The sequence below is a fragment of the Hemiscyllium ocellatum genome, chromosome 18 (genome assembly GCF_020745735.1).
Source record: "Hemiscyllium ocellatum isolate sHemOce1 chromosome 18, sHemOce1.pat.X.cur, whole genome shotgun sequence".
Classification (NCBI taxonomy): Eukaryota; Metazoa; Chordata; class Chondrichthyes; order Orectolobiformes; family Hemiscylliidae; genus Hemiscyllium; species Hemiscyllium ocellatum.
This window is the reverse complement of record NC_083418.1, coordinates 31,822,519-31,850,168: the sequence shown is the minus strand read 5'-3', so window position 1 is coordinate 31,850,168 and position 27,650 is coordinate 31,822,519. Positions and strand designations below refer to the sequence as shown.

The 27,650-nt window shown below is 39.8% G+C and overlaps 2 protein-coding genes across 5 annotated transcripts in view; both read right to left on the bottom strand.

Annotated features, from left to right (window-relative positions):
* pgghg (protein-glucosylgalactosylhydroxylysine glucosidase) overlaps positions 1-9,185 on the bottom strand; it is a 43,811-nt gene extending 34,626 nt beyond the window's left edge. For all 3 annotated transcript variants that reach the window (XM_060838464.1, XM_060838465.1, XM_060838467.1), the window contains exons 1-3: positions 9,082-9,185; positions 3,915-4,181; positions 2,621-2,831 (exon numbers count right to left, since the gene is read on the bottom strand). In XM_060838464.1, coding sequence (XP_060694447.1) covers positions 2,621-2,831; positions 3,915-4,167 — 464 coding nt within the window. In that variant the 5' untranslated portion in view covers positions 4,168-4,181; positions 9,082-9,185. The remainder of the gene's footprint in view (positions 1-2,620; positions 2,832-3,914; positions 4,182-9,081) is intronic.
* Positions 9,186-13,462: 4,277 nt separating this feature from the next.
* On the bottom strand, positions 13,463-22,333 carry LOC132824179 (uncharacterized). Of its 2 annotated transcripts, none has more exons than XM_060838462.1 (4): positions 21,844-22,333; positions 18,823-18,915; positions 16,561-16,653; positions 13,463-15,841 (listed from the first exon to the last, which is right to left on the bottom strand). In XM_060838462.1, the coding sequence occupies exons 1-4, from the start codon at positions 22,262-22,264 to the stop codon at positions 15,549-15,551; spliced, it is 900 nt and encodes a 299-aa protein (XP_060694445.1). In that variant the 5' UTR covers positions 22,265-22,333; the 3' UTR covers positions 13,463-15,548. The 2 variants fall into 2 exon arrangements, with proteins under 2 accessions (XP_060694445.1, XP_060694446.1); XM_060838463.1 differs by having other exon boundaries at positions 16,561-16,650.
* Positions 22,334-27,650: the final 5,317 nt, after the last annotated feature.

Genomic DNA, 27,650 nt, shown 5'->3' with positions numbered 1-27,650 from the left:
GTAAGGGGTAAATGTAGGGGTATGGGTGGGTTGCGCTTCGGCGGGTCAGTGTGGACTTGTTGGGCCGAAGGGCCTGTTTCCACACTGTACGTAATCTAATCTAATCTATAGACCAGTGAGCCTGACGTCAGTGGAGGGCAAGTTGTTGGAGGGAATCCTGAGGGGCAGGATGTACGTGTATTTGGAAAGGCAAGGACTGATTACGGATAGTCAACATGGCTTTATGCATGGGAAATCATGTCTCACAAACTTGATTGAATTTTTTGAAGAAGTAACAAAAAGGATTGATGAGGGCAGAGCAGTAGATGTGATCTATATGAACTTCAGTTGGGCGTTCGACATGGTTCCCCATGGGAGACTGGTGAGCAAGGCTAGATCTCATAGAATACAGGGAGAATTCACCATTTGGATATAGAACTGGCTCAAATGTAGAAGACAGAGGGTGGTGGTGGAGGGTTGCTTTTCAGACCAGAGGCCTGTGACCAGTGGAGTGCCACAAGGATCAGTGCTGGGTCCACTACTATCATCATTTATATAAATGATTTGGATGTGAGCATAAGAGTTATAGTCAGTAAGTTTGCTGATGACACCAAAATTGGAGGTGTAGTGGACAGCGAAGAAGGTTACCTCGGATTACAACAGGATCTTGATCAAATGGGTCAATGGGCTGAGAAGTGGCAGATGGAGTTTAATTTAGATAAATTTGGGAAAGCAAATCTTAGCAGGATGTACACACTTAATGGTAAGGTCCTTGGGAGTGTTGCTGAACAAAGAAACCTTGGAGGGCAGGTAGATAAGATAGTGAAGAAAGCATTTGGTATGCTTTCTGTTCTTGGTCAGAGTATTGAGTACAGGAGTTGGGAGGTCATGTTGCGGCTGTATAGGACTTAGGTTAGGCCACTGTTGGAATATTGCGTGCAATTCTGGTCTCCTTCCTATCGGAAAGATGTTGTGAAACTTGAAAGGGTTCAGAAAAGATTAACAAGGAGGGTTGGAGGATTTGGCTACAGGGAGAAGTTGAATAGGCTAGGGCTGTTTTCCCTGGAATGTCGGAGGCTGAGGGGTGACCTTTTAGAGTTTTATAAAATCATGAGGGGCATGGATAGGGGTGGGGGTATCCAGAACTAGAGGGCATAGGTCTAGAGTGAGAGGGGAAAGATATAAAAGAGACCCAAGGGGCAACTTTTTCGCTCAGAGGGTGGTACATGTATGGAATGAGCTGCCAGAGGAAGTGGTGGAGGCTAGAACAATTGCAACATTTAAAAGGCATCTGGATGGGTATATGAATATGAAGGATTTGGAGGGATATGGGCCAGGTGCTAGCAGGTGGGACTAGATCAGGTTGGGATATCTGGTTGGCATGGACAAGTTGGACTGAAGGGTCTGTTTCAGTGCTGTGCATCTCTATGACTTTATGACTCTATGAGATAAACAACTAAACCACACTGCTTCTATGGTCAACCCAGGCAGCCAACACATTGGGGCTGAATTTCCAAAGTGGGGATTCTGTAACTTCAGCAGAAAAGCAAAATGAACCTTTACAAATAGATCAAGCTACATTTATGTCTAATAATCTGATGGTGGATGAATGGAAGGTTCCCATCCCCACATACTGGGGTGGAGTGAGGGTGAATAAAAATTAGCCAATGTTTTCTGTCCTGGTGATTATTGCTCTTACATGTTGACAAGGGTGAAGATTGACTTTGAATCTTCTGTAAATCACCACAGTTGATGAGCTTGCCAATATTAGTTACACACACGCTTGCTTAAGTACCTCAGGAAAAGTTAGCATCTTCAGGAGCCAAGTTTCCAAAATTCGAAGCTAGCAACTTATATTGATTAAAATATAACAATTTAATAATAAATATGTACAATTTCCAAAATAGGTGAGAATCTGTGAGAACACACTGTCGAGGGTGATAAGATTAATGTATAATGCTGTTTGTAATATAATTTCAGTATTTACAAATTTTCTCCCAATCACCAATTCAACATACAAAATTGGATTGCCAGAAAAAAACAATGGGTGTAAGACAGTGGAATCATTCATTAGCTGTTTTAGATGTTACGAACAAAGTATTTGTGCATGGGTGGTGTCGGATAGACTAAATGGCAGCCTCATCTGAATTTTTGCTCTGAAGCTGTCCAAAGATTTTCAACTGCATGCATATTGAAAAATACAAAGAGCAAAGTCATAGTGAAAACAAAATATAAGGGTATCAATATTATAAAATGGATGAAGCTTGAAAAGAGAGGGTGGCAGTTTAAAGAAGTAGTTCACCCATAGAGACAGCAAGAGAATATTGTTAGCAATTATAGTTAAAGGAAAAAAATAAGCAATGTAAGAAGGTCCAAATGAGTTATGCAAGGGAGAAGAATGATCAAGCAAGATATTGAAGACACAACTATGACAACATGCATATAGCCCTGTCCTTACATCCAAACAGCCCTCTGAGATTGAGCTGTCTCTATTGGCACACTGACAATGCCATAAAACAAAACCTCAACAACTCCAATAGGAAAAAAGAAAGGAAATTTTATCTCAATAACACTAAACGTAAAAACTTTGTTGCCCTGAGCACCAACATACGACATCAAGAATCAGAGATCTGATCCTTACTTTGCTCCCATGAAATCTGGTCCACTCACGAAGTCAATATTCTGGCTGTGGGGAGCAAATGACGATTTTATTTGGACTATGCACTGCTCCTTGGAAGTGGTTAATCGCTCCAAAGTTATGGTTAGAACCATGAGATGAATCTGAGTGCGATGGGCAAATATCTGCTGGATCATCCTGAAATTCTGTGTCTCTATGATATGGCTAAACACACCTAGGGAAAGGAAAGCAGCAATCATTATGCAACTAGTGAGAGGAATTTTAGAAACTTGCGTCCTGGAAAAGCAACCACCATATAGGTTATTTTAGCTATAAGAAACATAGGCAGAGAAACAGTTAACATGTATTTTTTTTAAAAAAAGAAACAGCCGAAAGAAACAAAGAGAGAATACAGGGATAGGTAAACAAAGAGATTGTTGATGATAAGGAGAGTGGTGGGGGGGGATGGAGAGAGATACAGACAGAGACAGAGACAGAGATTATAGGTAAGTGGGATGCTAATGAGAAGTGTAATTGTTTGAAAACCAGTTGGCTGTGCTGGGAACAGATCATATAGGACAAGACCTAGGGGTACACAGGTAGGAAATAAACAATGGAGAGAGTATTCACATTCTGAAATTGTTAAACTCAATGCTGAATCCTGAAGGCCTGATGGTGCCCAGGCAAAAATGAGACATTGTTCCTTCAGTTTGCCTTGAGCCTCATGTGATCCCTGCAGTTGACACAAGGTGAAAATGTTGGCATGATTATGTCTCAGTCTTATGCAGTGCTGCAGCAGGACAGTACGTTTTTAAAAAGGAGATGATTTGGATACATTTAAGATACATTCCTGACAGGGGGAAAGGTAGAACAACCTTTTTCTGCTCCTTGGATGCTGCCTGACCTGCTGTGCTTTTCCAGCCCCACTCTAATCTAGACCAAGGCCTAAATTGTCCATCTATTGTTTGTAAAAAAAAGTTAAAGTTTGTTAACCTCAAACAAAGTAGCTGGTGCAGAATTCAGAATTGAAAATGTCACACTCAAGTCTGGGCTAAAACATTGTTTTATCTGCAAAAGAAACTTTATTCTATATTTTACTATCTTGCACCTAATCTTGGATGGCATATTCAGAGTCAAAATGGCAAGTATCTGTTTCTGCAGGACATATTTCTCACTTGATAAGTAGAAACATTGACACAAAAGCAATGACATTAGTGTAAGGCGCTAGCTATCCGCAAATAAAACCTGCATGACACAGACAGTCTTTGAAAAGGCATTTGTAAATTTTAAAAATTATAAGTAAATAGATTTCTTTTACCTATCCTTGTGTTCAAGGTGTAGGTTTCTTTAAAAGTTCTCTCATCGGGTATGGTCAGTCTGGCATTAACAGTAGATGGTACATCTGCCCGACAGCTGTCACCATTTGCACCATTATATATCCCATTAATATGCATTACATCACCAAACACTCGAGTGCCAAGGTATCCATTGGCAACTGTTGCCATAAAACGAAGGTCAGAAGGCAATGTGTCACTGGAAAATACTGCAGGGTCATCTTCATAATCTGACATATTGCATGTGGCATCTAAATGGGAAGAAAACATTTCTGAAATTTAAATCTAATAACTTATTTCTCTTATTCTCCCATCCCCAATCTCCATAATAATATGCACTTTTGCAGACACAGAGTGAAGGGACTGAACAGGTATTTAACATGAGGTGGTGCGACATACTGATGATCTGCCATGAGCATGCTATTAAACTCACGCTAGTTCTCGTAACACATGGACAAGACATGGGTCACATAGTACTGCAAAATTAAATGAACTTCTATTACAGCTCTGTGTATTTACACAAGTAGGTTCCAATCACAGGTACATTACAATCATAGGTACTTGCATGTCTGGACTGAAGCCAAATAATTTGGATGTACTGTAGTTTGCTTCACTTAGCATGTCATGCTGCAAGAGGCCAAAGCTCAGTAAGATGGAGACTTGAAATTGTATACTATTATGCTATGATACAGTGATGAATTCTTGAACATATACCTTAAAAGGGATATCACATATCTGCTGTGAGACATAGCACGAAAGAATTGACACTTTTTTGAATACAAAATCACTGTAAAAATGTTTTTTCTCATGTCGCCGTTATTTCTTTTGCCTACTATCTTAAAACTGTGCCCTCTGGTTCTCAATCCTTCCAGTATTGGGAACAGTTTCTCATCTACTCTATCCACACCTCTCAAGATTTTGAATAATTCTCATCTAATTTCCTATCAAATTCTCATCTAATTTCCAAGGAGAACAGACCCAATTTCTCCAAACCTTTCACTTCAAGAGTTTAAAATTGACGAGGAGCATGTTTCATCTTTTGTTTGTTATTAAATAACCACGCCGGGGTGAATTGCATCCAAGTTTACTGAGGGAAGTGAGAGGAGAAATTGCAGAGACACTGACCAGAGTGTTCCAACTTTTCTTAGACTCAGATGATGCCAGCAAATTCAAGAATTGCAAATATTTTACAATCTTATTCAAAAAAGGTTATGATCCACACACCCCCCACCAACCCAACCTCCACTCCCGGCACCTTCCCCTGCAACCGCAGGAAATGTAAAACTTGCGCCCACACCTCCACACTCACTTCCCTCCAAGGCTCCAAGGGATCCTTCCATATCCGCCACAAATTCACCTGTACCTCCACACACATCATCTATTGCATCCGCCGCACCCGATGTGGCCTCCTCTATATTGGGGAGACAGGCCGCTTACTTGCGGAACGCTTCAGAGAACACCTCTGGGCCGCCCGGACCAACCAACCCAACCACCCCGTGGCTCAATACTTTAACTCTCCCTCCCACTCCACCGAGGACATGCAGGTCCTTGGACTCCTCCACCGGCAGAACATAACAACACGACGGCTGGAGGAGGAGCGCCTCATCTTCCGCCTGGGAACCCTCCAACCACAAGGTATGAATTCAGATTTCTCCAGTTTCCTCATTTCCCCTCCCCCCACCTTGTCTCAGTCGGTTCCCTCAACTCAGCACCGCCCTCCTAACCTGCAATCCTCTTCCTGACCTCTCCGCCCCCACCCCACTCCGGCCTATCACCCTCACCTTGACCTCCTTCCACCTATCCCACCTCCATCGCCCCTCCCCCAAGTCCCTCCTCCCTACCTTTTATCTTAGCCTGCTTGGCTACTCTCTCTCATTCCTGATGAAGGGCATATGCTCGAAACGTCGAATTCCCTATTCCTGAGATGCTGCCTAACCTGCTGTGCTTTAACCAGCAACACATTTTCAGCTGTGATCTCCAGCATCTGCAGACCTCATTTTTTACTATGAAGATAAAACCAGCAACTACAAGCCAGTCAATCTAAATTCGTGGAGGGCAAGTTTTTTTAAAAATGATCATTTAGGGCAAAATTAATGGTCAATAAGGAAAATGTTTTTGAAGGCAAGCCAGGATGGACTTAAGGTCAAACTGAGACTAACTAACTTGCTGGAGTTGTTTCAAGTAACAGAGAGGACTGTTGAGGGTAGTGTTGTTGATGTGGTGTATATGAATTCCAGAACGCATCTGATAGATTGCCATGAAACAGTTTTGTAAATAAAGTTAGAAGTAAAAGGTACAATAGCAACATTGATATAAATAGGTTGAGTGACAGGAAAGAAAGAATGGTGAATTATTTTTTAGAATGGAGTTTGTAGTAGAGTTTTCCAGGTATTGGTGTTGGAATCCCAGCTCTTTCTCATTATATGTTAATATGCTAGATCTTTGTGCCTATGTCACATGTGGATCGCTTAAATTTCTAAGTACTGAACCTCATGAGAAAAGTAGTGTCAAAAGGGCATGAACATGTGGCAGATTAAATTTATTGCAGAGAAGTGTAAGGTGATTATTTTTTGGAGGAAGAACATGGAGATAATAACATAGAACAAAAGATACAATTCTAAAGGAGGTGCAAGAAAGGGACTAGGTGTATTTTATAAATTATTGGCAGGACACATTGACAGCACACTTAATAAAGCATGAGGAGTCCTGAGCTTTATCAATAAAGGCAAGGGAGTTATGTCAAACCAGTATCAAACACTAGTGTGGCCTCAACTGAAATATTGAGTCCAGTTCTGGACTTCAGGAAGGATGAGAAGGTGGTAGAGAGTGTGTAGACAAGATCCACAAGAATGTTCCAGAGATGAGGAACTTAAGTTAGTTGCTGGGTATATCTTCAAGCTTTTTTTGAATAGGGTTGTAAAATATGCAATTCTTGAATTCACTGGCAGCATCCCTGACTCTAACACAGATTGGAAAATTATGATCAGTGCCTCTGCAACTTCTCCTCTTACTTCCCTCAATGGCTCTGAACACATCTCATATGTACTTGGTTGCTTATTAACTTAAAAAACAACAAAAAATTCTCTGAAAGTTGCCACCCAGGTAAATAGTGCTGTGAAGAAGACATACGGCGTACTGGCATTTATTGGTAGAGGAATTGAGTTCCGGAATCCTGAGGTCATGTTGCAGTTGTATAAGACTCTGGTGCGGCCATATCTGGAGTATTGTGTGCAGTGGTCGCCATACTATAGGAAGGATGTGGAGGCACTAAAACGGGTGCAGAGGAGGTTTACCAGGATGTTGCCTGGTATGGTAGGAAGATCATATGAGGAAAGGCTGAGGCACTTGGGGCTGTTTTCATTGGAGAAAAGAAGGTTTAGGGGTGACTTGATAGAGGTGTACAAGGTGATTAGGGGTTTAGATAGGGTTGACCATGAGAACTTTTTTCCACGTATGGAGTCAGCTATTATGAGGGGCCATAGCTTTAAATTAAGGGGTGGTAGGTATAGGACAGATGTCAGGGGTAGATTCTTTACTCAGCAAGTCGTGAGTTCATGGAATGCCCTGCCAGTAGCAGTGGTGGATTCTCCCTCTTTATGGGCATTGGATAGGTATATGGAGGATAGTGGGCTAGTGTAGGTTAGGCGGGCTTGGATCGGCGCAGCATCAAGGGCCAAAGGGCCTGCACTGCATTGTATTTTTCTATGTTCTATGTTCTAAGCCTCCGTATCAATTTTAATGCCTGAAAGAGTGTTTTAACTACCTTTCCTTTCACCAGGACCTGGGTGACCTCATCCTCCTTGGTTAACACAGATGCAAAGTATTTGTTTAATACTTCAGCCATGCCTTTTACCTCCATATAAATCCCCTTTTTGATTTCTAATTAGTCCTGCTCCTCCTTTTATTTATATTTCTATAGAAGACTTTGGGATTTGCTTTTATGTTGGTCACCTGTCTAATCTTGTACTTAGTCTTTGTTTCTCTTATTCTCTTATTTTAAATCCCTTCTGAAACTTCTTTCTTCAGATTGGTTCGCATTTAGATTATCCATATAATCTGCCACAAGTGCACCTTTTCTGTTTCAGTTTAATCCTTATCTTTTTCATCATCCAGAGAGCTATGTCTTTGCTAATAGTCCGTTGTTCAGTTACAGTTTTGCTGCCAGTCTTTGATCCCTATTTGTTTGGATTAGAGTTAAAAACCACACAACACCAGGTTATAGTCTAACAGATTTATTTGGAAGCACTAGCTTTCAAAGCACTGCTCCTTCATCAGGTGGTTATCATTTGGATTAGATCCATTCTCACTTCGTTGAAATAGGTTTTTCCCAGTGAGTTATTCTCGTTTTGGTTTGCATCTTTTCCACTGAAGACCCTAAACTTTATGATATAAAGATCACCAACTGCTGCTTCACTTCAACCCCCTCGTCCCATAAACTTCCTTTCACTGGACTGAAGCATCCCAACTTTTGTCTAGTTTTGGGGTGGCCGCGCGGGGGCGTGAGGTAGAAAAGAAAATTCAATTCTCCATTCCTTCCCTCTTTGGAACCTTCACCTCCCCTGTTAAAGCTGTTTGTCAATTCATTTAGGCGAGAAATGCTACAAGATCGAAATTATTGTTTTGCAGAAACTTATTCCGGCTTGACATGTGGCTCTTTAAATTGCCCAGGTTGACGGGTAAACTGGAAGTTACCAGTCTCTGCCTGACTATAACCTAAATTGATCAGATTTACCTTGCGGAAGCCCCGACTCCTTCTCTCGTTATTTATTTTGTAGGTCTGGCTTTCAATGTACCACTGAAGTTCAAATCCAACCAAAGTTCCGACCTTAAAGCCTCAAGTAACCTCCCCTAGCCCGCTTCTCGTTGTCAAAAACAAAAGATTACATTTACTCCAATCAGGAAATAAGGGTTCCCAGTTTCAGACTTCGCTCGGACAACGAAAGCTTCTAAAGTGTAACCATTTGCTACAATAGAAAAGACTGCTCGCGCAAAGCGCCCCGTCTCATTCTAACGGGACAAAGCCCAGAGTTTGTTACAGAGGATTACTCAAACGGTTACTTGCAGTTCTCAGCTATTTCCTGCGATCAAGTGTGGTTTCCGCCATTCCTGCATTCTCAAATAATCCCGCAAATGCAAACTCTGTCCACTCACCGAGAGTCCCAGGGCAATCTGCTAACTTTCCCGGGCCTGCTGCAACCGTTCAGGGCCTCGCCTTCCAATCGGTGCCCGAGGGGAAAATCAACAACCAGCTCAAACCCTCCCTTTTGTACACGGAAATCACCTCAGTACTAAAACACGACGGGGGTGGGATCACAAAGCGGGCGGCAGATGGCTTTGCTGTGAATATTTGAAAACAGTTTATAACTTTCTAGTAACGAAAATAATTCCAATGGTATTGTGTTTAATTTTAATAACATGCCCCCAGACATGTAGCGAAGCAAATGTTTGGAGTAGTTTGTTCAGGAACGGTTCAGCATATAGACTGACATGAAGTTAGGGGCTGGGCGAGGAGACGCAGAATTCTTCGCATATGCCATCCTGTTTCAGTAGCTCGAGTCCAATTTGAATGGCTATTTTGACATAGGGTCATGGGCCGAACAAAGCTGTCAGCGTCTCCAAACTGCGCTAAGATCCAACTGAGACTTTCTTGCCAAGACATAATAGCAGTAATAGGTAATTCAGCCCATTGAGTCAGATTCACAATTCAATGAGATTATGGCTGACTTAGCGAGTTTTGAGAAGATTTGTAGCTCAGGTTGAGGTTTTGGATGTAAGTTTGCTTGCTGAGCTGCAAGGTTCATTTCCAGACGTTTTGTTACCCTAATCGGTAACATTTTCAGTGGGCCTCAGGCGAAGCAATGTTGAAAATTCCTGCTCTCGATTATATCTTTGAGTTGGTGATGTCATTGCCTATGGTGAAGTCACTTCCTGTTCCTTTTCTCTGGGGGTGGTAGATGGGGTATAATTCAATGTGTTTGTTGATAGAGTTCCAGTTGGAATACCACGCTTATAGGAATTCTCGTGCGTGTCTTTGTTTGGCTTGTCCTAGGATGGACACCAGTCGAAGTGGTGTCCTTCCTCATCCATACATGAGGATACTAGTAAGAGAGGGTCATGTCTTTTTGTGGCTAGTTGGTGTTCATGTATTCTGGTGGCTAGTTTTCTGCCTGTTTGTCCAATCATGGTAGCCCACAAACCTATCAACATCCTAAAACAGCAGCTAATGAACTTGAAAGACCCTATTCAGATAACGAGCAAAACTCATGTCATTTACAAAATACCGTGCAAGGACTGTAACAAACACTACATTGGACAAACGTGCATAAAACTAGTCACCAGGATACATGAACACCAACTAGCCACAAAAAGACATGACCCTCTCTCACTAGTATCCTCACATACAGATGAGGAAGGACACTATTTCGACTCGGGCAACACATCCATCCTAGGACAAGCCAATCAAAGACATGCACAAGAATTCCTATAAGCGTGGAAATGCAACCAGAACTCTATCAACAAACACATCGAGTTAGACCCCATCTACCACCTCCTGGGAAAAAAGAACAGGAAATGACTTCACCACAGGAAATAACATCACCACAGGCAATGACATCACCAACCCAAAGAAATCCAAATATATAAATAGAAAGCAGGAATTTTCAGCATTGCTTTGCCAGAGGCCCACTGAAGATGTTATACAAAATGTCTGGAAATGATCTTTCCATCTCAGTGAGCAAACCTACATCCATGGCTGATTTGATTTTATATACATATATATAGAACTAGAACATTACAGTGCAATACAGGCCCTTTGGCCCTTGACGTCGTCGCATCTTAAACTTCACTTTCCTGTCTTTTCCCCTTGACCATAATTCTGTAATTGATTAAAAATCTGTTTATCTCAGCCTTGAATATTCTAAATGAACCTATCTCAATCTACTTTTGAGGTCACCCCTTCACTTTTTCATTCAAGTCGGCATTGCCCTTGAAAAGAAGAGTACTGCTTGTCACTGGCCACTCGGGTGTTTTCTTTTCTTGGTAGTGGAACACCAATAAAGTTTTCTGCACTCCATGTTTCTTCACTGTGACCCTGCACCTACACGTACAGGACATGGGTACTGGGGAGAAATAAGCATCACTCTTGTTTGGCAGTAGTGTGGGGGATTTAAAAAAAGGCATAACCAAGAGCTTTGATTCTCAAAACAATATATATACGTTGGTGGTAAAGAATTTCACAGACTCACAACCCTCTGGGAGAAGAAATTCTCCCTTACCTCCATCTTAAATGTGTGATTCCCCCTTCTCTCAAGTTATGCCCTCTGGTCTTAAGACTCTCTCGCAACAGGGAACAGCTTTCCCACATCTACCCTGTCAAGTCCTCGAAGAATCTTCAGTTTCAAAAGAACACCTCCCATTCTTTTATCTTCCAATGAGTATAGGGCAAATCTACTCAACCTCTCCTCATAAGACAGTCCTTTCCCATCTGGTATCTTTTCTAGACTGCCTCTCGTGCCAATATATGTTTCCTTAGAGAAGGGACCCAAAACTGTTTACAGTATTCTAGCTGTGGTCTGACTAGTTTTAGCAAAAGCTCCCTAATTTTTTTTACTCCATTCCCTCTGAATTAAAGGCCAACATTCCAAATTCTTTCCCTATTACCTGCTGAATCTGAATACTTACTTTCTGTAATTCATGGATGAGGACTCTGAAATCCTTCTATTCTGAAGCTTACTGTAGTCTTTTTCTATTAAAATAATATTCAGCTCTCTTATTCCTCCCAAAGTGCATGACCTCACATTTCCCCACATATTCCAGCTGCCAAATTTTTGCCCACTCACTTAACCTGTCTACATCCCTCACCAGAGTATTGTGTCATCTGTCCCACTTACCATTCCACTTGTTTTTTGTGCAGAACCTACTTAAAGTAAATGAAAGGCTAAAAGATCAGCATGATGTGCAATGGGATTCTCAGATCTGCTTGTCTATGGCTTTACCCACTGTGTTTTTGGGGAATTTAACTGACATTAAATATATTACCCTCGACTATTTCCCAGTTTATTTTGATAATACTTGAGTGACGAGATCCTTGTGATTTAGTGGCTCGTGCCCCTTCACCCTAAGCCAGAAGGTCTATGTTCAAGCCCATGAATGTTCAATAGTGGACTGAACACATTGATAGTCACTAAAATAAAAGCAAAATATTCAAGCTGTTGGAAACCTCACAAAAAAAATCGAAATATTAGATAAACTCAATAGGTCTGACATCATCTGTGGAGAATGAAACAGAGTTAATATTTTGAGTCAAAAATGACTCTTCGAAATGAGAATGCAACAAGTCCAGAGGGAGACAGGTTAGAGTGAATGAGGGGAGTGGAGAAATTAAGGTGATCAATGTTATGTCAACAGTTTACAATTAAAAGAACTAGAACAGGTAAGAGTTCAAAAGGGGTCCAAGTGAAGTGAAAATATTGGAAATTGATGAAATGGAACTCATGTCTCAGGGAGGAGCCCTGCCCAGAAAAAAAATGAACACAAATGCAAGAAAGAAGTGTTCAACATCATGCTGAACTCAAAATTCAGAGGGTAGGGCAAAAATTATTTGCTAAGTGCAATTTATTCAATATCAGGGAAAGCAAGATCAGAGAGTACAGATGTCAGTTTTTTTCAAACACTCTACTTTATTTCAGTCACTATTTACCCTGCTAAACCTTCCATCATGACTGGTTTTAGCAATGAAAGAAATTCTTGATTATGCCGGTCTTAGTGTAGATGGTGCTTCTCAATCTTTTTCTATTTATTTCTCCCTAACAGAAAGCGTGCCTGCAGTCCTTTTCTGTGGCTTAGAAGTTGTGACTGGATGTTAATTAAAATTTATTAGAAAGGCCTTTTTGAATTGTCATACAAGAATATTGTCTGAAAAACAAATTTTATAAATGGGCCTTTATAAACTAATATAATGACTGAACCAACATCCAATTTGAAAAGAAATAAATTTACTATCAGTGTTTTTACTTATGTCCACTGGGAACCCTATTCTTGTGCCCAAGGGATGTGGAAGGCTCCAAATATGCTCCAAACTGCATGCTTTTTTACCCAAGGAATCCAAATAAATACTATTCAGCAATATTTGAGGACTAGATTTTGGTGACAATTGTTCTTAGCCAAAATAGGACAGTTTTTTAAAAAAAACATTAGAAATGTCACATTTCCTGAATCAATGTGTTAGTAGTCGCTCAGTTTGTATTTCTTATTCATGGGTCGCTTTTGTGTCTCTAATTATGACTATCCCAACTAGATTTAAAGGTAAATCTGACAGTCAAGATTAGTTGAAGATTAAGTAACCATGCATTAATCTCAATTTCTTTGAAACAGTTTGTCCAAGGACCAATCTCCTAACTAACCAAAAGAAAACATCATGTTTTCATTTTCTTCTATTAAAAACATTTGCTGTGCTAGCTGCTGCTCAAGTAATTTTCCAGAAATATGAATTGTAAAACAGAGCTAGGATCTCCAATTTTACTGAGGAGCCGGTGAATCAATTTCACATGTACAGGTTTATTTAGGAAGCTAAACAAAGATTCTGGCACCTTATGAATTCAATTCCACTACATCTAGTGTGCATAATCTGTGCAATCCTCTAATGTTGCATTATTGGAGGTGCTTTCTGAGATGTAAATACAAGGACCTGCCAGTCTGTTCAGAAACACAAAGAAATTGGAGTTCCGGTTAACATTCCTCCCTCATCCAATACTTTCAAAAATTTAATAAGCTTTGTTTTACTGTTATTAGTAGGATGTAGGGCTTTTCCTGAATTGTTTCCCTTTCACTGACATTGTTAAATATGACAATTTAATAAATGCAAAGATTAATATTATTTAAGTATATTTAAACAAATCAGTGCTGAGTAAACAAGGAGAGTGGCTATCAACAAATCCATCAACAATCAGATGCATTAGCTCACATAGAACAAACATTTGACTCATTTTTTAATAAAACATATGACGTTGGTTTTGCTGTTTTCTTTACTTGAGTGACAGGAAAATATGTGTGATAAAAGCATTTTGATGAAAGAACTCACTGATACAGCATCAAATGACGTGCATTACTACAAGGTTAGATCTTGCAATGCATTATTAGGACAGTTACTGCTTCATAATGTGTGATGATAAATGCTTTTTAAAGACTCCAGAAGTTGTTTGCTGAAAACATAATGGTCTTCATAACATGAGGGAATGTCTCCATGTAAAACCAATTGCTTGATCCCAAAATAAGAAAGAGAGGTTCACTGATATTAACTACCCATGATGCTTTTCATCCACCACCAGCTTTTGCAGACAAGGTTTAAGATTTGCCATTATTATACGGTAAACTATTTAATTTAGTCAGTATTAAAGAAAAATAATATTTTTGAAAATACTTCTCTTGTTTTAGTTTTCCTCCATCATCTAATTCTTGCTGGGGGATGGTTCTATGGTGCCAGTATAGTTCTGCACCTAAATAACTGGACTAACTTGTAAAGGCAAGGGATTCAACTATGATACCAACAGAGCTAAACCTCTTCTCACCCGAGCCATACATATTTTGCATCTCGATAATAATCAGGTTATCAATGGAATGATCTTTCCTCCATAAAGAGGCAAATTGACCCACAATGACCAAAGATGAATTCAGTATTGACAAGAAATCAAACTGAAATATTGCTGCTCTGTGGCTTTTCTGACTGGCTCAGTAACACAGCACAAGGTATAGGTACTCGCTGAGATATTAGATTGCTCTCACTTGAAGCTCTCATCATGTCCCAGTAAGAAAGTATTCTCACAGAGCAAAGAAAATTTGATAATTTATATAGGACATCGATTAATCCTGTAACATAGTGCCCCTCATCATCCTTTGCAGTTCAGGAAACTATCCCGGTTCCCCAATACATTTTAAAATCACAGCTTCACTGACTCAAATAGCAACTAAACATGAACTTTTAAAATTAATGGTGAAAGTGTTGAATGTGCATCTGCATTTGAGAAGTCGGGTTAACATTTTAAAGTGAGAGCATATTCCGAGGAATAGTCCCATCCCAAAATGTATCCTTTTTTAGATGCTATCAACTTACCTTTCCATTGTTTTTTTCTACAATTAATATTTTTTCCTGTGATGATTCGCTGGGATACAATTCCAGGTGGAAACAGCTTCCAGTCCTGTTGAGCCGAGATACCAAGTCGCGACAGTAAACCTTTTGAATGTGGGAAGGGGACTTCACCAGCTAAACCCAAATATGCACACACATACATACACACAGATGCTCACACAAAGCTTGGATAAGTCAATTCTAACATCACCAATATTGAGGTCACTTAATGTAGCATCACCTGTCGATAGAATCTGGGACCTACTTGGCTTGTTTTAGTTGGTGTATAGTGCAATTACTGGGGAAATTTTCTTTCATAAACACTGTCACCATCCTTTCACTTCATCTTCCTGTTAAGACTTGGATGCATAAGAGCTGGCAATAAGGGAGCAAATCTAGGAAATGGCAACTTAATTGGTCCTGACTAACAATGCTGTTACAACAGTGCACCATCAACAGCAAATAATTTAAAATTATCAAAAAAAGATCCTGAATGTTAATTGTTTGAGGGAGGAGGGGTGAACACATTGGTGTTCTGGCTGTGCAGTGATCTCATGTAATCGGGTGTCTGAGGTGTCTGAATCATTGAGGATCTGGAATGATCGAGCAATAGTTGGATAATCCGCAGCTCATGCTCACGCTCCTCTCTTCGCCTCTCTTCCTCCCATTTGTAGAACCTCTCTTCAGCTTTCCTCTGATAGTCCATAAAGGTGTTGATAATTGTGCCAATGTGTCTTTGAAACATGGTTCCTTTCTTCAGCTTCATCCTCTTGTTTGGCACTGTGCATTCTAGAGGTTTTCAAAAGGACAGTTAAGTGACATATGATGAAATTACTTGAGATAAGGCAAAACATGGATTTGCATTTAGCAATTAAATACATTTCAAAGTGCTTCACAACCAATTAAATACTTTTGAAGAGTTGTCATTCTAATAATAAGGCAACCAATTTGCATGCAGCGAGTTCCCAAAAATAATCTGTTTGTGAGACATTATTATGGGCTAAATATTGCCAGGACATGAAGGAGTGCCCCCTTACTTTTCTTCAATAATGTCATGGGACGTTTCATACCAACCTGTCAGAGAAGATGGGGCCTCTGTTAAATATCCTAGCAGAGGTCATTCAAGATGGAGCTTTGAACTCTTCTGAACTTTATTGTTTAGAGCTACATTTTTTGTGATGGTTACTTTGTCACATAATGTACTTTTTTAAGGTTTGGTTTGGTGACTGAGAAGGTCTAGCCTGGGATGTCTAAGGAAAGGGGAAAAGAGGGCAGCTTGGGTCTGGAAAACAGCAAACACCAACATTACAGAATTACAGTGAATGCATTAAATACATAAATAATACCCGAAAGAAGCATATAACATTAGGTTCTTCCATTGTTAGGTCACAATCTAGTATGTATTGACTGTGCCAATTATTCCTGACAGTTTTCCCAATTTATAAGCCATTATTTAACTATCCAGCTCATACTCAACATGATTAGTGTATCATTGTTCAGAAACACACCGTGTTCAGATTCAGTCCTTTTTCTGCTTGTTGCAGCAGGGGTCTCCGAGGCTGTACTAACCACCTCTTCTTCCACAGGGCCTTCTGTTTCTGCTACACCAGAAATCAAGAGAAATAAAAGGCAACCATAAGCTTTAGAAGTCCCATTTCAACACAGAACTCCACCAAACATTTCCTTTTCAACATTAAATTTCATGACTCACTATCACTGGGATTCACATTATCCAGTAATTTCTATTGGAAGTCAACAAATTGAACAAAACCTCATACACCCTTAAGATGTTTCATGAGACTTTAACCATTAATTACCCTCTGTCACAGTATGTCCTAAGCCTTAGATCCAAATGTAAATTCCAACCTGCTCCTGATACACATTACCATCCTCAATGTGAGCTTCAGGCTGGAAATAAGATCAGAAGCAGAAGAAAACCACTCAGCTCCTTCAGCGCACTCCACTGTTCAATAATATCACGGTTGAAGTGATTGTGGCCTTAACTCTATTTTCCTGCCAGCCACTCATAATCCTTCACCCCCTTTCAGATTGAAAATCTGTCTAACACAGCCTTGAATAAATTCAGAGATCTAGCCTCCACTGTCTCTGATGAGAGGCAAAATTCTGTCTAATCTGTCCAATGTGGGAGACATCGTATTTTTAAACCGACTACTAGTTTTAGAGTTCTCAGTGAGAAGAAACATTAGCACTGCATCTATCCTGTAGAGTGATCTCAGATTTCTATGTTTCATTAATATTATCTCTGAGTCCTTTAAATATATTTTTTACTATCATCTGGACTTATTAAACTCTGTATTCCCACGCTAGTCTATTTCTCTTACTATTTCAATTCTGTAACAACACTTAAAGTATCTGTAACTAAGTACGCTGTACCTAAGATGGCACCAAGAGGCGAGATTACAAACTTTTCACTACACTCATTTGAGCGCATGTGACAATAAAGGCTAATCAATTCTATTCATTCTCTTTACTCTCCAATGAGTATCATCATAATTAATTGTCTTATCAATAAGAAATAGGAAGAGTAGGTCATTTGGCCCACTCAAGTCTTCTCCATCATTACCCTTCATTTCCCTATTGATCAAGAACCTACCTACCTCAGGTTTAAATAAATACAGGGATTTTCCCCCCATAGCTGTTTGTGACAAGAGTTTCAAAGACTCCAAACCCCTCAGGAGAAGAAATCCCTCCTCACCTCAGCCTTAAATTGGAAACCGTTTATTCTGAGGCTATGCCCTCTGGTCCAAGACTCTTCGATGAGAGAAAACACCCTCTTAGCATTTAGCCTGTCAAGTCCCTTAAGAATTCTATATGTTCAAATAAGGTCACCTCTCATTCTACTAAAGTGAGCAGAGTACCAACCTGTTAAACCTTTGCTCATGAGACAATCCCTTCATATGAGAACCTTCTATGAACTGTCACCAATTAAATGATATACTTTCTGAAATAAAGAGGACCAAAACTGTTCTCAGTCATAGCGGCCCCAGCATGTGTACAGCTGCAGTGAGACTTCCTTATTCTTATACTCTCAACATCCTTGAAATAAGGGCAAACATTTCATTAACCTTCCTGAATATCTGCTGCAGCTGTGTGCTCACTGTCTGAGTTTAATATCCAAGTATCCTGAACTCCCTTTATATTGCAGCTGCCTGCAGTTTTTCTCCATTTAAATATGACTCTGTTCTTTTGTTCTCGCTTCTAAGATGAACTTTACATTTTCCCACATTTTCTGCCACTTACTTCAATTATCTACATCTCTCTGTAAACTGTTTGTATCCCTCTTGCAACTTGTCATCTACAAATTGGGCTATTGTATATTCACTTCCTTCCTCCAATTCATTAATATATATTGGAATTAGCTGCAATCCCAGCACTGATCCCTCTGGAACCCAACTGATTATAGGTCATCAACCTGAAAAAGAACCTGTGTCCCCACTCACTGTTTTCTGCCCATGAACCAATTCCCGATCCATGCCAGTGAATTACCAAATGAATTGGACCGAAAGGTCTGTTTCCATGCTGTACATCTTTATGACTGTATGAATACGTATTCACCCTTTTTAGGGACAATACCCATTTATCCAAGTCCAGACAATCTACCTCAACTCAGCCCCACATCATCCCAGGCACCCACAAAACAGGATGCCATGCTCTCTCTTCACAACATTATTAGTTGCATCCATAAGTAGTTTATGTAAGTGCTAGCATTTGATCCTTGCCTTCCCATCATCATCAGTGTGTATACATACCTGTAACACTGTCTGCTTCAGACTGTGGTTCGGGCAGAACCTTATCGTCTTCCCCATCTCTGCTCTGGGCAACAACTGGTTGGATATAGCATGCTGTAGGAGTTTAAAATTTACAGTTTGTCAGTGCTCCACAATTTCAAATGTAAGACATGACCTGCTTCTAATTTGAAATCTGGGGTGATCAGTAGTGGAACAAAGAGTTTATAATGTTCTCTTGAAGATTCATTCAAGCAAACAGATTTTCTTTAAACAGTTTTCTCCTACATCTCACTCCAAGTTGTTGATTTTATTTGGGGTATAGTTGCACAGGAATGAGGTACTGTTTTGATAGTTCATGCAGGGACCACTACTTATTTCAGAGAGTGAGTGTTGGTAGGACTTTTAACCTAAGTAAGTATTGAAATCCAAACCTGTCCTTAGTCCATATCCACCTATGAGCATTGTCACTAAGCTCACTGGATACTAATCAGGAACAGAACACCTCATTAACTTTCACTTCCTGAAATCAGGCCTTTGCAGTATCTTTCTCACTGTCTTGAATGAGATCAGCAGTCAGACACAGGCTGAGAATATAATCCCAGATCTTCTGGATCCTGTAACTCAGCTGCTCATTTGTGTAATTTATCAAGTTAACAAGAAATCAATAAATGATCCATTGAAATATGTGGCAGGGCATTAGCCCAGTCATTAGGCTGAATTTTGTCAAGTCTTGATACAGGGATCAACTGTGGATCAGTGACCATATGCATAGGTGGAGGTGGCTGATTTTCCCATCTCCAACAAATTAATGTCCAGTAGGCTGGGAGTTGGACAAAAGTAGGTATCAGGCAGATGTTCTGGCAGTTCAAAGGCAGGCACTATAATTAACGGCCAATCTACAAATTTACTATGGGCAGAAAGCAGACAAGATTGAAAGGGGTACAAATCAATTATTGCTGTAGAAGTGTTGAAGTCAGATTATGAGTGGATCCAAAGTTTAGTAGCCCTTGGTGGTTTTCTGTAGGAGGGAACAAGGGTTGAAATAAGTAAGCCTCACCAAGAGAGCAGAGGTAGAGAAAGTCAGAAGCCACAGTATTAATATGAACATATAATGTTGAAAGTGAACCAATAACCCTTGCAGTTTGGCAACATAACTGCAGCCATAATTGCAGGTTTGCAGCCCTATTGATCCTAAATACAATCATGTGACATAAAATGATGTGGCCTACCCACAAAATGGGCTTGACCAAGGATTAGTGTCCACAGTGAGGAATAGAATTAGCTCATGTAAGATGTCAGTTAGATGTGATCATTGTATTGACAAGACTGAATGGCTGTTTGCTTCATACCTCTCAGTGTTACCAACGTGAGACATGTAAAGAGGCACCAGACTGATGAGTACATGACGAGACATGACTAGCATTGTGCGTGTATTTGTTTCAGCAAAAGCATGCTCCCAATTGTTTTCTATTCTTTCATGATTTGCAGCCCATCTCTAATAATCTTCTTGTACCATGGCATTCCATCTTGGTGTAGGGTACACACACAGCGCTGTTATGAAGGGAGTACAGGTTTTTGATCAAATTACAATGAAGGAATAGCAACATAACTCCAAATCAGGATGGTGTGGGGCTTGAACAGAAGAGGCTGAGGGGAAACATAATTGAAGTGTAAACAATTACAAGGGGCCCAGATAGAGTGGATACGAAGGCCTTGGTTCCCTTATTTCAGGGGTCCACCACCAAGAATCATGGACCTACTGTACAAGGTAGAAGATTCAAATGGGGTTCTAGGGAAAATTGTTACCAGGGAAGGGTGGTGGGATTTTGGAATTCATTGTCTAAAAGGTTGGTAAGGTAGATATGCAGCTGAAGTACTGTAACTTATAAGGCTACAGGCCAAAAGTTGGAAAATGGAATTAGGCTGGATGATTATGGTGGAATGGCCTAGTGCTGTACATTTCTATATTCATATATATAAATATATGAAATAGATGAATATTGATTCTATATTCATCTAAAACTACGCAGCTGTGCATCAAGTGAACCATGTCTAAATATGTCATCAGCAACAGTTGCTGGATGCCAAAATAATTGCATGATAAATGCTTTGTAATATTACTGCAACGTAATTACAGACTTTTTATCGGCAGTCCTTTCAAGTTAATTGATCATCATTCGAAATGAGTGACAAGAGCCACAATTGTAACTGGGGTAATAGGAGTAAAATGTTCGAACAGGCCTTTCTTTGGCTGGAAGAAGATCAAGACTAATTATTTTCTACCCAAGACTTCTGGAACCTGCTGTGAATGTTAAAGACTATGATAACTGTTGAGGTCGATGCTTTGACTATTAAGGACACTTGAAAGATGATTCTATCATCAGGTGCCCATAACATGCTGCATCCATCAGGAGCACTCATGCCAGAAATTTAACAGTTCTCAAATTTCCATCTATTTAAATTAATTATTTGCATTTTATAACAACTTTAAAACACAAAAACGCCAAGCTTCATTCATGGAAAATTAATTTGTGGAAAATCAAGCACGGTTGGTCAGCAACTTCCTCACAGTGCCATTCCTCACCTGGAACATGCTAATTAAAATCAGCTTGATGGTGACTTTAGGGGTAAGTACAATGAATGTTAAAGGACAAATATATCTCCAGATGACTGCATCTGAGATATTAAACATAAGAATAGTTATCAAAAATTGTGAACATTTATGACAACCTTTCATATCACAAAAAAACATAGCTCCACCGTTTTGTTAATAGGCCCTGTTGCATTTCAGCTGTATTGTGCTTAATGACACTATTGTTTCCAGAGTACTGTACTTTAATTAGAGTCAAAAGCATTGACAGATGGCGGCCCTCAGAAATGCTTATATTTGAAAGTATCTCTGATGTTTCTTTTTGTAACTGTTATCAGTAATTGGCATTAATTTCGCTTACGTAAAGAAAATTTCGGAATTGTGTTTTTCCCTTTAGAATCAACTCGATTATCTATATGATTCGCCTGTTGTAGAAAGAATTAAGAGGTTACCTGTGATATTTTCGGAGGCTGCTGAGGCCTGTGCTGGGCCATTTTCCAATTTATCCTCCCTCTCCTCTTGCTTGATGACCACACTGAGGACTGTTCTGTCCTGTGATCCTTTAGCCTGGGGGGATCGGCATCCCAGAACAGCGTCAATTTCATTGTAGAAGCGCATGGATTTACACCTCCTACCGGATTTCCTCTGGCTCATCATGGTCCTGTATTCGTATTTCAGGTTCTTCACTTTAGCCCGGCATTGCTTCCAGTCCCGATTGACCCCTAAGGCGTTAAGGTTGTTGGAGATCCTCACGAACACATCTTTATTCCTCACTGCTCCGGCCAGCTGATCCTGAATGGACTTATCTTTCCAAATGGACAGCAAACCTTTGATCTCCTCGTCTGCCCAGTTTTTACTTGCTCTCCTGGCCATTGTTAAAAATGCTGGTGATCATCCAATTTATTCACGATTTTCAGGGATGTATGGGTTTGGGGATGATGATGATGGTGGAGGAAGAAGAATGATGATTGGTGTTGGCTGAGGGGTTGGAGAATGCGTCACTGCGTACCTCGGCAATGCAGCGTAAAGGCGATTAACCCGTATACATGGAGAGGGAGAAGGCAGGCAAGAAACCAGGGCTTACATTCACAAGTGCTGTACGAGAATAGGAGTCAATCTCTGCAGAGAACTAAAGATTCCACAGACTACTCCAATTGCTTTTGTGAGGTACAGGAGAAATTGAGGTTCCGGTCTGAAATCGTTGATTCCTTTTTTCCAAAAAAAGGCTCATTGGTCTATCATAAAAGTGGCGGACAACGAAAAGGAAACATAGCCAGCTTTTGTTCCCTCCTTTTAAATCTAACAGGGATAGTCAGAACGAATCTATTACAGCTGGTTATATGAATAAGGTTCTGCCTTTTGACTATGTCAGTAACAGAACTTATAAACCACTTCGAATATGTGGCGTGCCCTTTTTGTGATGACATCCGTACGCTGTTCCTTCTTTCCCTTCCTGAAGACATTGATTTTTTATTTGTCCTGGTCCAAGTCGCGTGCTGTGCAGTGTGTAACTAGAAAGCTTCTGGACGCAACTGCATTTCCCGAATATATTCATTATTATTTGTGATTGAGCGTTTGAGAACAAGGAATTCCTACGCTGCTATCAAAGATTGCAACCGCTTAAGTAAAATTATTTTGTACTTGGTGCTACAAATAAGACCGTAAAATATAGGAGCAGAATTAGGCCATTTGGCCCATCGACTTTGCCATTCAATCGTGGCTGACAGGTTTCTCAAACCCATTCACCTGCCTTCTCCCATTAACCCTTGATCCCCTTGCTAATCCAGAGCAAACGCAAGATAATATGTGAGCATCCAGAGCAGTGATAGGCACCCCACTGTCACAGAGCCAGCGGCTTGAGAAGTTTTACTGTTGCAGAGCTTGAGTGATCTTTCTTTCCTGTACAGTAGCTTGGAGCGAGTCAGGCAGCTTGAGGGGAGGATGACACTAATTCCCAAGGCCAGCAACACCATTGATACGCGAGATTCAGCATCTGAAAGGTTTGAAACAGTGAAGAACTACATTGGCATTCATATTAATATGATGCAGCAACTAACATCTGGCACAAACTTGCCATTTGCCCACACCTTCTTACAGCTTTTGACTGGCGTCTTGAGATTACCTGTTCTGCTTTCCAGCTCCACCTGCCTCAGTGCCTTGAGGTGCTGAACAACCTGCCAAATATTCATATTAAATTCATCTGCAGAATGTATGTTTTGTCTTCCCAACACTAGCACTATGATAAACACAAGAATAATAAGCTTTGCGTTGCCAGTGTTACAACATGTTGTTATTTTTGGGTTTAAAGACATTTGCATTTATCACGCACACCTTTGTTAACTCTAGGTTTTGCTATTCAAATGCACTTTTTTTTAAGATTAGATTAGATTACTTACACCGACCTGCCGAAGCGCAACCCACCCATACCCCTACATTTACCCCCTACCTAACACTATGGGCAATTTAGCATGGCCAATTCACCTGACCCGCACATCTTTGGACTATGGGAGGAAACCGGAGCACCCGGAGGAAACCCACGCAGACACGGGGAGAACGTGCAAACTCCACACAGTCAGTCGCCTGAGTCAAGAATTGAACCCGGGTCTCGGGCGCTGTGAGGCAGCAGTGCTAACCACTGTGCCACCGTGCCGCCCACTTCTGATTGGCCATTAGAGTTCTACATCTGTAAATGAAGTCATCCAAATATCTGCTGTCCATGTCCCATCTTGCACCAAATCCCATTCATTCATCACCCCTATGCTCAATGATTCTGATTAAACAACAGTTCAATTTTAAATTTTTTGTTTTTAAGTTACTTTATGTCTACACACCTACTTCTTTCTGTATCCCAGCCTAATAGGCTTTCAAGATTAAAAAAAAACAGAAGTTACTTGGAAAAGCTCAGCAGGTCTAGCAGCATCTGTGCAGAGAAATCAGAGTTAATGTTTTGAGTCCGGTGACCTTTCCGCAGTTCCTCAAGGATCATGGGAAGCAGGCGGCACAATCGGTTTGAGAAACAAATTGGCCATGATTGAATAGGAGAGCAGACTTTATGGGCTAAATGGTTGAATTCTGCTCCTATATCTTATGGTCTTATCTGTAGAACCAAATACAAATGAATTTTATTTCAGTGGCTACAATCCTTGAATCCAGCACAGGAATTCTTTAGCCCCAGATGCTCAACCATAAATATTATATGATGCTAGATGCTTGTTTCCACCTTCCAATGAAGACTCAGGAAATGCAGTGGTTAATGTATGCCTATTTAAATTGCTTGACTTCCTAAGCCAATAGGCAACATTTGAAATGCTTTCTCACCAAGAATATGATAAAGTCTACCAAACTAGAAATTCCATTTAGATGACGAGCATACATGGCATTGTTGACAAGGTGCATATCTTCTGGGTCACCCAAGGCTGAAAACTAGAATCTGATTTTTATGTATTTAATTTCTTTAATGTGGAAATAAAACAGTTTAAGAGGAGATCAGATTAAAATGTGGAAAATAATGAAAACCTTGGCACAACAAAGCAAGAACAACTCTTCCCTGCAGTTGAAGAGTCAGGATAAGATAATCCTGGAATTTCAATTAATTCAGTTAAAAGTAAATCCGAGAAAAAAAATTCACAGTGAATTGTGAAAATGTGGATAACACTATTCCAGAAAACCACTGTAGTAAATTTATTTGAGGCATTTAAAAGGGAGTTAATGTTTATTTGAAAGTCATTATTAGATAAAAGTCAAGCAATTGATATTAAAATGATACATCTACTAAAGCTAACAAAAATATCAAAAGCTCTCCTTTTCAAGGGCTTCATAAACAAAAGCACAGGAAGAAATCCTTGCTGGAATAAAAATAACACACTGATTTTGAAGCAGTTCCATGCATACCTCAATCCAACTTTCTAAGTGAATGTGAAAAAAATACAAGAAATAAGAGCAGGAAAAGGTCCTCTGGAACCTATATCATTCAATAAAATTATGGCTGATGTTTTACCTCAATTTCACATTCATGCTCTCTTCCATATACCTTTATTCAGTTAGTACAAAAAAAAGTATCGATCTGTCTTAAATATATAGAACAATAGTGTAGCCAGTATCATCTTAGGTGAATTCCAAATGTAAATGTGTTGCTGGTCAAAGCACAGCAGGTTAGGCAGCATCTCAGGAATAGAGAATTCGACGTTTCGAGCATAAGCCCTTCATCAGGAATAATGCTCGAAACGTCGAATTCTCTATTCCTGAGATGCTGCCTAACCTGCTGTGCTTTGACCAGCAACACATTTGCAGCTGTGATCTCCAGCATCTGCAGACCTCATTTTTTACTCGAATTCCAAATGTACATGACTCTTTAAGTGTGGAAAGTTCTCCTCATAGGAGTCCTACAGAGTTGGGCTTTTATCCTAAGAGGTGTAAACTCCTCAACCAGGGAAACATCTTGCCAGTATTTATCCTGTAAAGACATATAAGATTTTACTTTTCAATGTGATCACCTGTCATTCTGTTGTATCTAAGGAATGTAGATCTAATCTAACCAAGCTCTCATCTTTGGACAATCCCTTCTTCCTGCAACCAATCCAGTTATCTTTCATTGCATTCCCTCCAAAAAGTGTTCCTTTCCTTCCTAAAGCAAGGATACATGTACATGGCATTCTAATTTGGTCTTGGCAAGGAATTCATTGCAACAAGGTTTAATTTTTTTTATACGTCAATCCCTTTGTTAAAGAAGCTAATGTTTTTTTTTCATTGTTTGCTAAATTTCTGTAATTTGTAAACAAAGGGATAGTCAAGTCCTTCCAAATACCAATACTCCCTCGTCTCTAAACTTCAATACAAATATAGCATTTCTGTTTGTTATCCAGAAGTGGACAACAACACTTCCAGACATTACATTCCATCTGCCAGTGCTTATCAATTTACTTTAAAATATTATATCCCTTTATTAACATTTTGCAGATTAAAAATACCTTTTGCTTTAATGTTTTTCTCTATCATCTTAGTCACTAATATTATTTTTGTTATCTGTACCACCTTGACCCACTCTTATTTTTACTCAAATCACTACTATGTTCTCAGACTGCTTTTGAATTTGCTCTTTCCTGAATCCTGATATTATCCCTTCTGAGACATCTCAAAGAGAACTGAAATTTCACTAACAGTGATAGCTGAGGCACTGATAGAACACTACAATTGGTCTTATCCTGGGAAATGAGGGAAAAACAAACCAAGCATTCTGGATTCCCTCATCAAAGTATAAGTGTCATACTATCAAGTGAAAATAGGATGAGGTTTGACTGTGATGTGCTTTACTGCTAAACAGCTTGATACTCACTGTTTAGACTTCCACATTAATAATAAGTCTAAAAAAATGTGTATAGTGTCAAAAAGCTGCAAGTACACATAGAAAGTATCCTAGCAAGAATTGGCATCTTTGAACAGGAATGAGAGAGGAAATGGCACATCTGCAGATTTAATGAAAGTCTCCACATCTTCGGAATCTTGATCTAATCCTGTGGCTTGCCCTCACTGTCTGTCCATGCCTGATTTATGGTGGATGCACCAGATACCAGTTTGTCGACCATCATCTCATTTTCTGTGGAGGTGTGGTTACCCTCAATGGCTGGGCTTATTGGCAACGTTACCTTTGGGTTCAGGAGATTCAGAACAGACACCCTCTGAATAGTATTATTAAGGTAAGCAAATGGAAAAAAATGAATAAGGGGTAAGGATGAATTTACATTGCTGTGTTGCATCCTATCATTTCCTCAAACATTTCATAATCAACTACTTATAAGTAATATTATGCCTATTTGACAAAATAGTCAATTTTCTGCAGAGCAGTCCTATTAACACCAAATCAGATAATCTCAGTCTTTGTTTGTAGGTGTTGGTTTATATAGAATGATGGGCTGGACACCAGAAGATTTGAGTTGATACTTAACATCCTTCGTCTTTATTTTCAACTGAATCACCCGAAAAGCAGAATCTCCAACAATATGGCACTCTTGGTGCTATAAAGTACAGAAAAGCTACCCTAGATGTTTTGGAGTGGTACTTGAAACAACAATTTTCTAAATGAATCCTATCAACTGAAGCAAGATGCAACATGTGGCAATATTACACACAGGATAATGCAGAGACAGGAGTGCTTCTCATGTTTTATGAGATCTCGGATATTTTTCATACTCAGCCTCCTAATATCAGTGAGATTAAAATTGGGGGAAACAAAAGAAGGTTTTGGTTCACTGTCACCTATTTT

What these genes read in the sequence shown, in the direction of transcription:
- LOC132824179 (XM_060838462.1), bottom strand. Translation starts at nt 22,264, where the DNA reads ATGGCCAGGAGAGCAAGTAAAAACTGGGCAGACGAGGAGATCAAAGGT. An exon ending in AGCCTCCGAAAATATCACAG is followed by an intron (nt 18,916 to 21,843) that starts GTAACCTCTTAA and finishes AAACTCCTACAG; the next exon opens with CATGCTATATCCAACCAGTT. An exon ending in AAGGACTGAATCTGAACACG is followed by an intron (nt 15,842 to 16,560) that starts GTGTGTTTCTGA and finishes GAAAACCTCTAG; the next exon opens with AATGCACAGTGCCAAACAAG.